The 14,240-nt window shown below is 63.5% G+C and overlaps 1 protein-coding gene across 12 annotated transcripts in view; it reads left to right on the top strand.

The window, feature by feature from the left end:
* Positions 1 to 14,240, top strand: part of KCNT1 (potassium sodium-activated channel subfamily T member 1) — a 63,889-nt gene that overhangs the window by 34,745 nt on the left and 14,904 nt on the right. For 11 of the 12 annotated variants that reach the window (XR_012496012.1, XM_074331379.1, XM_074331382.1 and 8 more), the window contains 17 exons: positions 355 to 434; positions 997 to 1,096; positions 3,350 to 3,406; positions 4,353 to 4,401; positions 4,493 to 4,552; positions 4,679 to 4,753; positions 4,821 to 4,904; positions 5,456 to 5,550; positions 6,623 to 6,803; positions 9,176 to 9,340; positions 9,538 to 9,674; positions 10,561 to 10,624; positions 10,865 to 10,973; positions 11,352 to 11,460; positions 12,162 to 12,311; positions 12,607 to 12,842; positions 13,221 to 13,446. Coding sequence is in view for 11 of the 12 variants with exons in the window: in XM_074331379.1 (XP_074187480.1) it covers positions 355 to 434; positions 997 to 1,096; positions 3,350 to 3,406; positions 4,353 to 4,401; positions 4,493 to 4,552; positions 4,679 to 4,753; positions 4,821 to 4,904; positions 5,456 to 5,550; positions 6,623 to 6,803; positions 9,176 to 9,340; positions 9,538 to 9,674; positions 10,561 to 10,624; positions 10,865 to 10,973; positions 11,352 to 11,460; positions 12,162 to 12,311; positions 12,607 to 12,842; positions 13,221 to 13,446 (1,977 nt within the window). In the remaining variant the exon portion in view is untranslated. The remainder of the gene's footprint in view (positions 1 to 354; positions 435 to 996; positions 1,097 to 3,349; positions 3,407 to 4,352; positions 4,402 to 4,492; positions 4,553 to 4,678; positions 4,754 to 4,820; positions 4,905 to 5,455; positions 5,551 to 6,622; positions 6,804 to 9,175; positions 9,341 to 9,537; positions 9,675 to 10,560; positions 10,625 to 10,864; positions 10,974 to 11,351; positions 11,461 to 12,161; positions 12,312 to 12,606; positions 12,843 to 13,220; positions 13,447 to 14,240) is intronic. The other variant, XM_074331385.1, reaches the window with a different exon arrangement.

Genomic DNA, 14,240 nt, shown 5'->3' with positions numbered 1-14,240 from the left:
TTGAGCCCCATGCCAAGGGCCACACAGGGCACGTTTAATCCTGGTGGTGGCTGTGACAACTGAGGCTGGGGGCCCATGAGTGTTCACCTTGGAGGGGCCTGGAGGGCCCTGGGCGCTGAGAAGGGAGCAGCAGCTGGCAGCCAGGTGTGCTCAGCGGCTTTGGAAGGTCCAGAAGGCAGATCTGCTGGCGGCACCTGGGGACCCTCCTGGTCCCAGGTGGACTCTGCTGTCATCCATCCCTCTGTCCTCTTGGCTCTTGCAGCTTGGGACAAGCCAGTCTGCTGGAGGCTTTTGGGTTTGCCTCCCGGCCAAGCCCGCCAGCCCAGAGCCCCCACACCCCTCTCCTGTCCCCAGGGTCCAGGTGGAGTTCTACGTCAACGAGAACACCTTCAAGGAGAGGCTCAAGCTGTTCTTCATCAAAAACCAGAGATCCAGTGAGTGGTGCCTCTGGGGCAGGCTTGTGAGGAGAGCGCAGGAGCCTGTGGGCGGGGCCTGTGGGGAGCCGATGGCACACTGAACTGTGGGCTCCACCTTCCACCCATCTGGAGGTGGGACCCTGCCCCCGGCTGGAAAGCGGTTGGGCTGTGGCTGTCAAGGACACCCGCCTAGCCTCCTCCACTGTGGCCAACCCGGCCCTGCTGCCCTCACCCTGAGGGGTACCCCAGCCCTCCCCCGGCAGGCTCCATCCCACTGCAGGAGCTTGGCCATTCAGCCACGTCCTGGGTGCAGGATGGGGTGCAGGTCGTGCCCCTGGTCCTAGCCCACGGGTGTGCTCCACAGGTCCCCACCGTCCTGCCCCAAGGAGGGAGCCACGTGGGAATCCTCTGCTCCCACCCGCCCCTGGGGCTGGCCCCATAGCACGCCCTGGGATGCAGAGCACCCCGCCGTCCTTTGGGGGCGCCCAGATCAGGCGTCCCAGTGTGGGGGGAGGAGCTGTTGGCCAGAGACCAGTGGGACGCAGCGCCCCCAGCAGCCCTGATGCGCCCTCTCCTGCAGGCCTGAGGATCCGGCTGTTCAACTTCTCCCTGAAGCTGCTCACCTGTCTGCTCTACATAGTCCGTGTGCTGCTGGATGACCCGGCCCTGGGGATCGGGTGGTGGGTGACCTGGGGCTGGGCCATTGCAGAGGCCGACGGGGTGGGCGTGGAGCTCTGTGCCCAATACCCGGCCGGAGTCCTTCCTTCCCCAACGTGACCCCTGTCCCAGTGTCCATCCCCCAGGGAGCCATGGCTAGATGCTGCCCTAAGGGGCCTGCTGGCCAGCAGGCTCAGCGCCGGGACAAGGGTGCCCCTGTCCGTGGATCACGGTGTATTTGCAGCTGCTCTGGGCCCTGGAGAGCCTGGGATGCCACCCCCCACCCCGTGGTGCTCAGGAGGGTCTCAGCCAGTGGCCCTGGGCTCCCTTCAGCTCTGCAGGCAGGGGCCGCGAGGCCCCTTGGACTGGCCGGATGCGAGCTGGGGAGGGTCTCTGCCCCTTCCTGGTTCTGCCTGGGCCCCCAGGGGTCCGCTCCCTTAGGCTCCCCTTCACTTGCATGGAGCACGTGCTTCCGTGACTTCCTGGGAAAGGCGGTCAGAATAAGCTGCCTGCCGCCTTCAGGTCGGAGGCGGCTCTCAGAGGCGGCTCCCGGGCCCACAAGGATGGCCCGGCTGCTTCACCTTCCTGCTGCGATGGCTGCTGGTGAGATGTCCACTCCCGTTGCGTTGGGATCGTGTGGGCCGCGCAGTTTTTTCCATGGAGACTGGTGTGATCCCCTCGGTGCCCCTTTCTCTTCTCTGTGGCGGTCCCGGGGGACGCCAGGTGGGGTCCTCACAGGGCCGGGCTTGTCTTGAATGAGGTCTTTGAAGGTCACCTCCCATTTGCTCTGCGCATCTGACTCCCTGGTATTGGGACGTGGGATTCTGCGCATTTCTTGCCCTCTCTCCGACTTTGCCCCTTTTGCTCCTTCTGGGGGTTTCCTTAGCTTTACCTCCAGTTCTTCAGTTGGGTTGCTACTTCCCGGGATCCTTGTCTGTAGGTGTCAGTCCTTGCGACAGACCGCACTGCCTTCCCGCGGCACCCTTTCCCCTTTCAGCCCTGCCCCCCTGCGCTCTCCTGTGTGCTCTTCCTCATGCACACCCTTGGCGCTGCCCCACTGAGGGTGGCCACTCAGATGCGACAGCCTGCATGCAGTCAGGGCACGGGGCCTGCTCGTCGCTGGCATCTGGGTGGGCCGCTCACTTCTCTGGCCGGCTCCTCAGAGTGGAATCTTCCTACCTCTTCCCTTGAGGGTGAGGCAGGGCCACCTGGCTCCTGGGGGGCAGAGCCGGAAAGGAGGCCAGGCCTGGAGGCTTCGGGGCCAGCTTGCACATGACCCCCATGCACGGGGGGCCTGGCGTCCCCAGGCCAGACTCTCACCCTCTGCTAAGAACAAACCTGTCTTCATCCCAGTGGGGGAGGGCACATCCCACTATGGTGGTTTGAGAAGGAAAACTGGGGGCTCCCGCTGATTCCCACACCACTTTGATGGGCTCACCCTACCTTCCCCCACTCCCAGAGGCACCTGGGCATCTGGTTCCCCATCCCCATGTGACCAGGTCTGTGGTGGTCATTGCACAGTGCCTGGCACATGGATGGGTGGGAGGTGAATAGATGGGTGAGGGGGCTGGTGGAAGTACATAGAATGGATGGATGGATGGGTGGGTGGGTGGAGGATGGATGGGAGGACGATCATCCACTTCTGTGGGCATTGAGTTTGGACAGCCACAGTAAGGCTCAGGGGGCCTGAATCAGTTGAGAAAAGGGGTAGGGAGCTGCCTGTCACCATGGGCTCTGTGAGAGTGAGGTCCCCGTGGTCCACGACTCTGGCATTGGTTAAGGTTTGGGGCAGAACTAGCATGTCTGCCATGCCCGTCGCCTTCCCAACAGCCGGGCGTCCGGGGGGCTTGTCCTCAGGAGTCACTTAGGGATGTGCCTCCTGGAGTCAGCTCCTGGGGTGGGAGCGGCATCTCTCCGCGTCTCGCGGACATTGTCCGGCCTTGTTTGTGGCATCTCTGGCCATGTGTAGCTCTTCCCCAGCAGCCTGCCATCAGACCAGGAGGAACCCCAGCCGCCTCCTGAGCACACCTCTCACATCACCGAGGGGTGGAGCCTCCTCACCCTGCTTGCCCATCTCTGTTAGAGACCCTCCCTGGGGGCTGCAGGGTTGGGGCAGGCTGCCTCCTCACCCAAGTGTTTGAGCACAGACGCCCGTCTGAGATGCAGGGTGTTGGCCCTGGGTGGTGGAGAGGGTGCCCCCCATACTCCCCACAGCAGCCCTGGAAAGGGACAGTGCTGGGAGGGGCTATGGCCGGGCCAGCTCTGTCTCTCCACAGCTGGGGCTGCCCGAAGCAGAAGTACACCTTCAATGAGTCGTCATCGGAGATCAACTGGTGAGTTCACAGCCGGCTCTGCGTGGAGGCCCAGGGCTGGGGTGGATGGACACAGATTCACACTGCCTGACCCAACGTGACAGGTGCTCAGCCTCAGCCCGTGAGCCCCTGGGTTCCCTGAGGACATGTCCAGCTGACCCCAGGCCAGCAAGTGGGGGGCAGCACTGGGGGCATCCCTGCAGGGTAGCCTGAGGGCTCTGGAAGCAATGTAAGAATGGGGAGTATCACCAGAAGCCGGCCCAGCCCCCACCTCTGTGATGCACAGGAGGGGAGGGGCGACGCAGGGTGGACCTTCCTGTGAATAAAGCATTGGGAAGTGACCCCCAGCCCCGGGGATGCCTGGTCCCAAGGTTAGGACGCGTCCCCGGGGCTTGGCATGACCCTGTGGGGCGCGTCTCTCTTCCCGCCTCCAACACCCAGATGTAGGGACTGCCCCCTCTCAGCGATCGTCCTACCCCTCCCTCAGCCCCCAGGGGCCTTGCCAGCAGCCCTGGTCCTGCGTTTTACAACCAGCGTTGGTGCAGAGGCTGCATCTTGGCAGGGACACCCCTCCCCATGTCACTTCAGTTCACAATAGCCCTACCAGGGAAACAGGTCAGGAAAAACGAGAGGGGCACTTGTTAGCACCTCCGCTCAGTGACACGTGTAGGAGCCTTGTCCCCAGGGGCTGGGGAGAGAAAGGGAGGCCACCTGGGCCATTGGGACTTGGCCTGCAGCCCTGCCCCACATCGGGCGCTCGGCCCTGGCCTCGCGGGCACCTCCCTGGAGACCCGCCAGGGCAGCCTGCTCAGCCTCCTCTCTCGGGAGCCTCGTCTTCCCTCTGAGTTTGCGTCCCCTCCAAGGGCAAGGCTGGTGCCCTCAGTCCAGCCTGAGGAGCTGCTAGGATTCAGCGGAGGCCCGGGTGGCTGGGGGAGGCCTGCCCAGGCTCACTGCCCTCTCTCCGCAGGGCACCCATCCTGTGGGTGGAGAGGAAGATCGCTCTGTGGGCGATTCAGGTGAGTGGGTAGGGAAGGCGTGGCCCTAGGGTGGGCCCAGCCCCCCCCCAGCCCTCCCCCAGCCGCTCTAAGGCTCCTGCCCTCCTCCCAGGTCATCGTGGCCATAATAAGCTTCCTGGAGACCATGCTTCTCATCTACCTCAGCTACAAAGTGAGTGTCCCCACCCCGGCCCGGCCCCCTCCCCAGCCGCCAGCCCCATCCCCTGACCAGCGGTTGGTTTGTCTCTCTTCCTGCCTCACCCCTGTGTGCCCCTCCCCACCCCCGCCTGGCTCCCAGGGCAACATCTGGGAGCAGATCTTCCGCGTCTCCTTCGTCCTGGAGATGATGAACACGCTGCCCTTCATCATCACGGTGGGTGAGCTGCTGGCCGAGGCAGGGGCCGCCAGGACCCCCAGCCCCTGACCCGTGTCTCCCGCAGATATTCTGGGCGCCTCTGAGGAATCTCTTCATCCCTGTGTTTCTGAACTGCTGGCTGGCCAAGCATGCGCTGGAGAACATGATCGTAAGCGGGGGTGTCCCACCTCCTCTCTACCCGGCCCCCCAGGACCCCAGTGGGGCCGCTTGCCACACCCCTGGCCTGGCAGCCAGCTGGCCACTTCCTTCAGTGCCCCAGGAGGCCCGGTGACAATTGGAAATATGTTATCTCTGTCCCCATGAAGAGACGCACCCAGAGCTTTTCCTGACCCTGGGAAGTAAGTGGCTGGGGGAGGATACACCAGGGCCACAGACACCAGGACCACATGGCCTGGGGCCACGGCAGACTCCCTGCTGAGTGTCTAAGCAAGGTCCCTTTCACAGAAATGTCAGCAGGCAGCATGAGGGCTGTTTTGTCCCCAGTAGCCAGCCCCTCCAAGCCCAGGCCCCTTGGGTCTCCCCGCATCTAACTAGAGAGCGAGGTACAGCACTCAGCCCTCACTCCCCACCCCCATGGCGGCACAGGTGGCGCCCTTCTCCTCGCACTATGCGCATGTACATTTGGCACACGCCGGTCGTGGGCAGGGCCCCGGGCTCCAGGGCACGCGGGCTGTGGCGGTGACGTGCCATGTCCCACAGAATGACTTCCACCGGGCCATCCTGCGGACGCAGTCGGCCATGTTCAACCAGGTCCTCATCCTCTTCTGCACCTTGCTGTGCCTGCTCTTCACAGGGTGAGTGCCACTGCCCAGGGGCAGCCCACACACTGGCCGCAGGTCCCCGGGCAGCACCAGCCCCTGTGCCCACAGGCAGGGCGGCCTCAGGGTGGCGGACAGAGCCCCAGCTGGCACTGCGGACTGGAAGGCAGCTCCATGGCCCCGGCCCCTGGCCCTTTGCCGGGTGGGGACCCTTTGGCATGAGGTTCAACTGAGAGCAAGGTCTGGGAGCAGCCAGAATGAAAGGGGGGCACGTGGCACCCCGCATCTGCCAGTGCTGCCCCCGAGGCCCAGCCTGGTCCTGGTGAGGCTGGTCACCACCTGCTGTCCCCCAGCAGGGACACAGGGCAGGTTTCCTGCCTCCCGTTCCCCACTCCTGCCAACACACACACGGACCTCAGCAGAGCTGGGTGGGGCGTCCATAGGATGATTTAGCCCATTCCCGGCCCCCACTGGCAGCCAGCAAGTCCACCCGTCTGCGCAGGGCTGGGGTGGGGTGAGGGGAGGTTCCTGAGTACTACTGCGTGCTGCCCCATGCTGTGTGCTGTGGGCCCCCAGGCCCTGCGGTCGGCACCTCCTAGTCTGGGGTGGGAGACAGGGACTACGGGTCGGGCCTGGGGAGGACTGTCCAGCTCTGTGCCACCCAGGGACTGAGTGTCTCATATCGTTTGACCTGCTGGGTGAGGACGAGGCCTTAAAAGGTGAGGTGGCCTGTGGGGCTCACAGCCTGGGGGCCACACCACCCCCACTGACCCCCAGGTCCTCACTCAACCGTTACAGCTCTGTCCACACTCCCAGTGAACTTTCCAGTAGCCTCAAAAGAGCCACCAGGCAGGAAAGGATGGTCTGGGGGGAAGCCCTACCTACTGGGTGTGCTGGCTCTGGAGGGAAGCACTGGCCAAACTGGTCCAGGTGCTGGGGGCCTGTCAGTGACAGGGCACCCAGGCTCAGCCCTGTGCCTCTGGGTGACCCGGTGACTCATCACTCAGTCTTTGCGTGATGAGGTCTCATGGGGAGGCAGAGCTTCCCTCCAGGAGCCCAGAGGGGGCCGAGGCCCCGCCCACTGTCCCCTGACCGCTCGGCCTTGCAGGACCTGCGGCATCCAGCACCTGGAGCGAGCGGGCGAGAACCTGTCCCTCCTGACATCCTTCTACTTCTGCATTGTCACCTTCTCCACGGTGGGCTACGGCGACGTGACACCCAAGATCTGGCCGTCCCAGCTGCTGGTGGTCGTCATGATCTGCGTGGCGCTGGTGGTCCTCCCCCTGCAGGTGAGCCCGCCCCCGTCCCAGCCAGCGGGGCAGCCACGAGGGGCAACGCCAGAGGAGGGCATAGCAGGGTGCTCCAGGGAGGGGCAGCGAGGCCGAGACTCTGGTGGGGCTGGGAGAGGGAGGGGTGGCCCCACTTCCCATGGACCCTACTATGGGCTCCTGGGGGGCTGGTAACTAGCAAATAGCAAGGCCCACGGCCATCAGTGCAGTGAGGTGGGGGGGGTGGCATTCTCTCGGTGGGGAGACATGGGTCTCTGCATGCTGTGTGCAGGGTGTGGAGCAGGAGGGGCTGACAGGGTCTCCTGTGGGCGAGGCATCAGGAGCCCTCAGCTGGTGCAGCAGTTGCTGATAGGACCACGTGGGCACACCTGCCACTGTCCCCAGCTGCTTCCTTGTTACCTGTCACCAAGGTCAATCTGCTGACTGAGCTGTGGTGGGGGCAAGACCCTAGCCCAGTCCTCATCAGTGCTCAGCTATAACAACTAGAGGCCTGGAGAGGGGGCCAGCTTGCTCTAGGCACTCACTGTTGGGGACACTTCCTGCCCTGCCCCCATTAGTCTGGAAACACTGAGCATCTGCTCAGGGATAGAAGGGGGTGGTTCCAATAGTCTTCATTTTTCCACGGGACTATAGTTGTCAGTTTACACCCTTGGAGGAGTAAAGATAAAATGCCAACTTGGAAATGTCCCTCCTGGAAGGTAGTAGGGAGAACAGATGACAGCATCCTCCCGGCTCAGGCCTGTGTGCCCTCATACGTCAGTGTGGTGGCTTCCTGCAGTGGCCATAACACAGCACCACAAACCGTGGGAGTTTAAAGCAACAGAAACGTCCTCTCCTGGTTCTGGAGGCCAGATCTGACATCAAGGTGGGCAGGGCTGGTTCTTCGTAGAGGCTCTCAGGAGAGTCTGCTCCAGGCCTTTCCAGCTTCTGGTGCTGCGGCCGGCTGTGGCTTGTGGCCACATGGCTCCAGTCCCTGCCTCCATCGTCACTCCATGGCTTGTTACTGTGTCTCTCGCCATGTCCTAGCGTCTCCTTATAAGGACACCAGCCGTTGGGTTTAGGGCTCACCCTGATCCTGCCAGACCTCATCTTAACCACTTATATCTGCAAAGACCTACTTCCAAGTAAGGTCACATTTGGAGGATCGAGTGGACATGAATTTTAGGGATCACTGTGGAATCCTCTCCAGGTAGATCATGTAGGTCATCACAGCCCTGGGACACAGGCACGCCATGCCATTTTGCAGATGACGGAACTGAGGCTCAGAGCCACACACCTGTGGCAAGTGAGGTTTCAGCTCAGGGTGTCTGCCATCAGTCCCACCCTGCACAGGCCTCGGGGATCACGCTGGGGTCTCGGGCCCCTCTCGGCTGTGGAGCCAATCCTGGGCTTCAAGTCCATGGGGTCTTGTCACCGGAATCCAGTAGGCGCTCGATAAACTCAACAAGGTGATCTCATTTCAAGGGACACATCACATTGCCCAGTGCAGGTGACCAGGCAGGGTGCTGCTGCCGTGCCTCGTGAGTGTGTGAGATAAATGAGTGACCTCAGTGCTGCACACAGAAGGCTGGGACTCCCACCATGTCCGGCTCCGTCCCACAGACGTGGAGTCAGAGAGACTGTGGAGCGAGGCCTCGGACAGTCCAGCACCCTGGACAGCTCCACCGAGCCCTGCCGTTTCACCCCACGCCCACTTTTACATATTCCTGATTTAAAATGGCTCCCAGCACCTGCCGCTGACATCCAGGAAGCATGGGCCAGGTAGATGGTGTCCCCAGACCTGCAGCCTCGAACTGTCCACAGTCGACATGGGCTGGTAACTGCAGAGCTGGACGTGTTTCTTCACACCAGGGGCTGGATTCTTAATTCTGTGGCTGAGACTTTCCTAACACACTTTCACGTTTCTCCAAAATGGGTCTCAGGTGCTGGTGAAGACCCAAAGGTCTCATCATTTCCTGGCTGTCCAGAGTGCAGACTTTGGCATGCACTAATGGTTGCTTGGCCTCCTGGGGCCGGGAGCTGGAGGTGCTGTGTCTCTGGCTAGCCTATGCACCAACTGTGATGTCCACTGTGCCTTTGCGTGGCCCCCACATGAGCTGTGCTGAGCACACCCTCAGTCCGAGACGTGGTCAGCACGTGGCTCCATCTTTGCCCTGCTCAGGCCCCTGCCCAGCCGCCCTCCTCCCCTCACCCCCTGCATGTGCTGCCAGCTGCCAGCCCCACTCTGTGCATTCTGCTCCCACGAGGGAAAGGGCCCTACCTGACATCACCGTCACCCCATGGCTGGACCCCAGGTGCCTTGCTCGGGGCCCTCGCAGCCCCTCGGGCCGGGCCCCTGGCACTCACCTGCTGTCACCCCCTGTCACCTGCAGTTTGAGGAGCTCGTCTACCTGTGGATGGAGCGGCAGAAGTCTGGGGGGAATTACAGCCGCCACCGGGCCCAGACAGAGAGGCATGTGGTCCTGTGCGTCAGCTCCCTCAAGATTGACCTGCTCATGGATTTTCTGAACGAGTTCTACGCCCACCCCCGGCTCCAGGTGAGGCCCCACCCACAGCCCCGGTCCCGAGGATGGCCCTGAGCTCCCAGATAGTCTCCCACACCACCTTCCTCCCTTCGGATCTGCCATAACAGGGAGGGCTGGGGCCCAGGGGCAGCGGGTATGAAAACAGGAAGGCAGGGCGGGCAGGGGCAGGCGAGCTTGCACAGGTGCTGACCCCATGCCCCCACTTGCAGGACTATTACGTGGTCATCCTGTGCCCCACCGAGATGGACATCCAGGTCCGCAGGGTCCTTCAGATCCCCCTGTGGTCTCAGCGGGTCATTTACCTCCAGGGCTCTGCTCTCAAGGACCAGGACCTCATGCGAGCCAAGTGAGCCCTGGCAAAGAGCCTCCGGGCAAGCCCCCCGCGAGGCTGGCTCCCCAGAACTCCCACCCCCACCCCCGGGCCCGGCGTCTGGGGGATGGACATTCTTCACCAGGTCTTAGAGAAGCTCAGCGTGGACGGGGTGGGGCGGTCACTGCTGCGTCGGGTGGGAAGACCTGCCTGTGGGCGCGTTTCTTTTAAAGACAAGCCAACAGAGTAACTTGAGGAAAGAAGACTGAGTTCTTAAGTGGAACTTCCCAGAATGTGCCCGCACACGTCAGGGATATCCCAGGAGCCCCCCCACCCTCATCAAAACTTTATTCTAGGAGACTGACGTGGTGAAGTGTGGGTTGTACAGAGGCCCAGGGGATGCCCGGGTCCTCTCACCTGCCCACCTCCTGAACCCTGGGCCCCACTGTCTCACCCGTAAAACTGGGGACAGGAATCAAGTCCCCTGCCTTGGAAGTGGTGGTGGCCAGGAGATGCACCCCTCTGGTGACCCCCTGCCCAACTCCAGGCCTGAGCGGTGGAGAGAGGCAGTGGCTGCTGGGGGTTACGGGTTTCAGGGTGATGTGCTGGGAGGGGCCGGGCATGAGTGGACAGCAGCTCTCAGGGGCGGGAGGGGAGCAGAACTGGTCACAGGTCCCCAGACCTTGGGCAGTCTGTCTCAGGAGGGGACAGGCTGGCAGGTGGGTTTCAGCATCTCTGGCACCAAGTGCTCCCTTTCTTTCGATGCCCCAGCCCCATCCTGGGTTAACGGGCCCCCACGGTGGTCAGGTTGTTAGCACGGAGGGGTCTCAACGCGGCCCTCCTCGCCTAGCCTCTGCCCACAGCCGACAGCCAAGACTGGCTGTGGATGGGCCCAGGCGGCACTCAGCCCTGTGCTTTGCAGGATGGACAACGGGGAGGCCTGCTTCATCCTCAGCAGCCGTAATGAGGTGGACCGCACAGCGGCGGTGAGTGCCACAGGCCCCCCAGCCCCACGGGACCCCCAGCCCCACAGACGCCCCAGCCCTGCAAACACCTCCCCCCCACAGAGCCCCCACCACCCTGCAGAGCCCAGGCCCTGCAAAGGTCCCACCCCACAGAGCCCCCACCACACCGCAGAGCCCCACCCCGCAGAGCCCCCACCCCTCAGAGGGCTGCTGGCACTGACCACGCCCCTTCCCCCTCCCCTTCCCCCCCCTCCGCCCCAGGACCACCAGACCATCCTGCGCGCCTGGGCTGTGAAGGACTTTGCCCCCAACTGCCCCCTCTACGTCCAGATCCTCAAGCCTGAGAACAAGTTTCACGTCAAGTTCGCAGGTACATACACTTGGGGTCCATGTGTGCACACAGATGTGTGTGCACCTCCCAGGGCTGGGGTGGGGGCAGCTGGAGTACCGTGGGCCTGGGAGCGTGCAGAGCCGCCGCCAGGGGACAGCTCCGTCTTCACCAAGGGCGGGTGGAGGGGGCCTCCTGCGGGTCCAGCTGCCGGAGGTGCCGGTCCTGCACCTGGGGGCCCGGTCAGTGAGGGCAGGAGCCAAGGTAAGGAGGACAGGTGCTCCTGATGGGCCTGCCCAAGCTGGGGACCTGGGGGAGCAGGTGAGCGGGAGTTTGAGGAGCAGCGGGGCCCTGGGGGCGGGGTCTGCCGCGGGGCGGCCTGGCGACCTGGACGGGCGGTTCTGACGGCCCTGCCCACAGATCACGTGGTATGCGAGGAGGAATGCAAGTACGCCATGCTGGCCCTGAACTGCATCTGCCCGGCCACGTCCACGCTCGTCACGCTGCTGGTGCACACGTCCCGCGGCCAGTGAGTGCCCGCCCACCCTGCACCATGCTGGGAGGCCTGTGACGGGGAGGGCGAGCAGCGGGCAAAGGTACTGCCCAGGGAGGTGGGCAGCCCCAGGGAAAGGGCCTGGATGCCTGGGGGGGTCACTGGTATGGACCCGGCAGAGGACACCAGCCCACTCAGGAAGCAGCAGGTGTGGGGGGCTCTGAGCAGACAAATGGGGGGCAGGTCAGGGGCTGCTGGGAATTGCAGGCAGGGCCCACTTACAGCAAGGGCTATGGCCCCGGCGGAAGAGCTGGATCTTGGGCCCAGCACTGGCTGGGGGGGCTTGGTCTGGGGGACAAGGTGCGTTTGGTTCTCAGCACCTGGGTGGGGGTCCCGGGCATAGCCTGGGGTAGAGGAGGGGCGCTGTCTTCTGTGGGGAGACCAGTCTGTGGCCCTGCTGCGGCCCTCAGCTCCTTGTGCAGCCTGTGTGGCCCTGGGGTAGGCACCAGGCAGGGGAGGTGCACCCACTGGCTGTGGAGGCCAGCCTTGACTCCAAAACATTTTGGCGCCCCCTAAGAATCAGACCCTTGTGTTCACAGCTTTTTAAAACTGGCCAAGTGACCCCACAGGTCACCCTTGAGGCTCAGCCAGACATGGAGGGGGCAGGGGGCAGGGTCAAGCTGGCCAGAAGCTGGAGGGCGGGGACAGCCCGCTGAGGTGACGCCCTGCCCGCCTAGGGAAGGCCAGGAGTCACCGGAGCAGTGGCAGCGCATGTATGGGCGCTGCTCGGGCAACGAGGTGTACCACGTGCGCATGGGCGACAGCAAGTTCTTCCGCGAGTACCAGGGCAAGAGCTTCACCTACGCCGCATTCCACGCCCACAAGAAGTACGCGCAGGCGGGTGGGTGGGGCCTGGGGTCGCCCACCCCACACCCGGTCCGGTCAGGGCGGGGCCCCTGGGTTGGACGTCAGAGGCCACATTTGGCCCTTCTGCCCACGCAGCGTGGCCTCCCCTTTCTGACCTCGGGTCTTCAGGTCAAGTGTGGAAGGAGGCGCCCACCAGAGGAGCTCAGCCAAGGGCCTCACCCCAAATGGGGCCCTGGAGCTGGCCTCCAAGGAGCGGGGACGGTGGCTGTGGGCCTGCCGCACCTGAGTGGCCCCCATCCAGCTGCCCCCCCCCAGGTACGGCGTGTGCCTCATCGGGCTGAAGCGGGAGGAGAACAAGAGCATCCTGCTGAACCCGGGGCCGCGGCACACGCTGGCGGCCTCCGACACCTGCTTCTACATCAACATCACGAAGGAGGAGAACTCCGCCTTCATCTTCAAGCAGGAGGAGAAGCAGCGGCGGGGCCTCGTGGGGCCCGGTGGGGGCCAGGGCCCCTCCCGCCTGCCTGTGCACAGCATCATCGCCTCTGTGGGTGAGGCCCCAGGTCCTGGGGACAGGCACGTGACTCGGCCCCAGTGGGAGGTGCAGGAGACCTCACCCAAGACCCAGTTCTTCCGTCCTTGGGGCTCAGTGTGCACATCTGTCCAGTGGGGCACCCCTGCCATCTGCGGGGACTTTGCATTGCTGGCCAAGTGCCTGCCCCAGCTGAGGCCACCCTGTGTCAGGACCATTGGTCCCAGTATACTGAGGGGGAAATTGAGGCTCGGAGAGGTTCCAGATGCCCGTAGGGCATTGCAGCTGAACATGACTCTGGGTCTTGGGAGCTGGCTGTGTCCACCTCCCCGGGAGTCTGCCACCCCACGGTGAGCCTGGGGGAGAGGCTGCCAGCCAAGTGGCCACTCTGTTCCAGGGACTGTTGCCATGGACTTCCAGCATACGGAGTGCCCGCCGGCACAAGGCGGCGAGGCCGGCAAGCTGGCACTGCCCACAGAGAACGGCTCAGGCAGCCGGCGGCCCAGCATCGCGCCCGTCCTGGAGCTGGCCGACAGCTCAGCCCTGCTGCCCTGCGACCTTCTGAGTGACCAGTCAGAAGACGAGATGACACCATCAGATGACGAGGGGCTGTCGGTGGTGGAGTGAGTGTTGCCTGGGGGGGCAGAGCTTTTGACAGGAGGGGGAGAAAATGGGCTGCTGAGTGGAGACGTAGGGGCCGGAAGTGTCCCAGTGAGTGCAAGGCACCCAGGAAGAGACAGGCCAGCGGGTGGTGACACTGGGCTCCCACGGGTGTGGGTCCTGGGTCATGCCCCTGCTCTCAACTGTGGCTTCTAAATAGCCTCACGGGGTACCTTGTTTGGCAAATGGAATGTTCTGGAACCCTGACACACAGACACCACAGCCCACTCGGTGGGGTGGCTGTCCTCAGCATGGTCTGCAGAGGTCACAGACAGGGGAGCTCTGGGTGACATATTCTCCAGGCCTGGAGGCCACTGGCCCATCCTGAGCTGTCATCCAGCCCTGAGTTTGGGGCCAGGTCCTGCTGTCATTCCTGCTGTCCCGTCTGTCTTCAGCAATTCTCGGCCACATGCCTCGGGTGGGACAGACAGGCAGTGCTCTGACAATGGCCCTGGCCAGCTACAGCCTGGACTTCCCAGTCCTCCCAAGCTGGGCCGTCACCATGGCCACTCTGCTTCTGACCTTTGCCTCTGGGATGAAGTAAACATGCTATAAAGATAGACCAGCTGTGGGGACCAGCGCTGAGATCCAGGGGGACCAGCCAGAGCAGCTGGACACTGTGGCAGGTGGCGGGGCTGCCTCTGAGGGTGTGTCCCGTAAGTTAGCTGGAGGAGAGTAGAAAGCCAGCCCCTCTCCACTCTGCTTGAGCCAGTGTCCTGGCAGGGTGGTTGCCTGCCACCCCCAGGGGTGTGTACTG

The sequence above is a fragment of the Rhinolophus sinicus genome, linkage group LG04, assembly GCF_036562045.2.
Source record: "Rhinolophus sinicus isolate RSC01 linkage group LG04, ASM3656204v1, whole genome shotgun sequence".
Taxonomy (NCBI): domain Eukaryota; kingdom Metazoa; phylum Chordata; class Mammalia; order Chiroptera; family Rhinolophidae; genus Rhinolophus; species Rhinolophus sinicus.
This window is presented reverse-complemented; position numbering and strand designations above follow the sequence as displayed.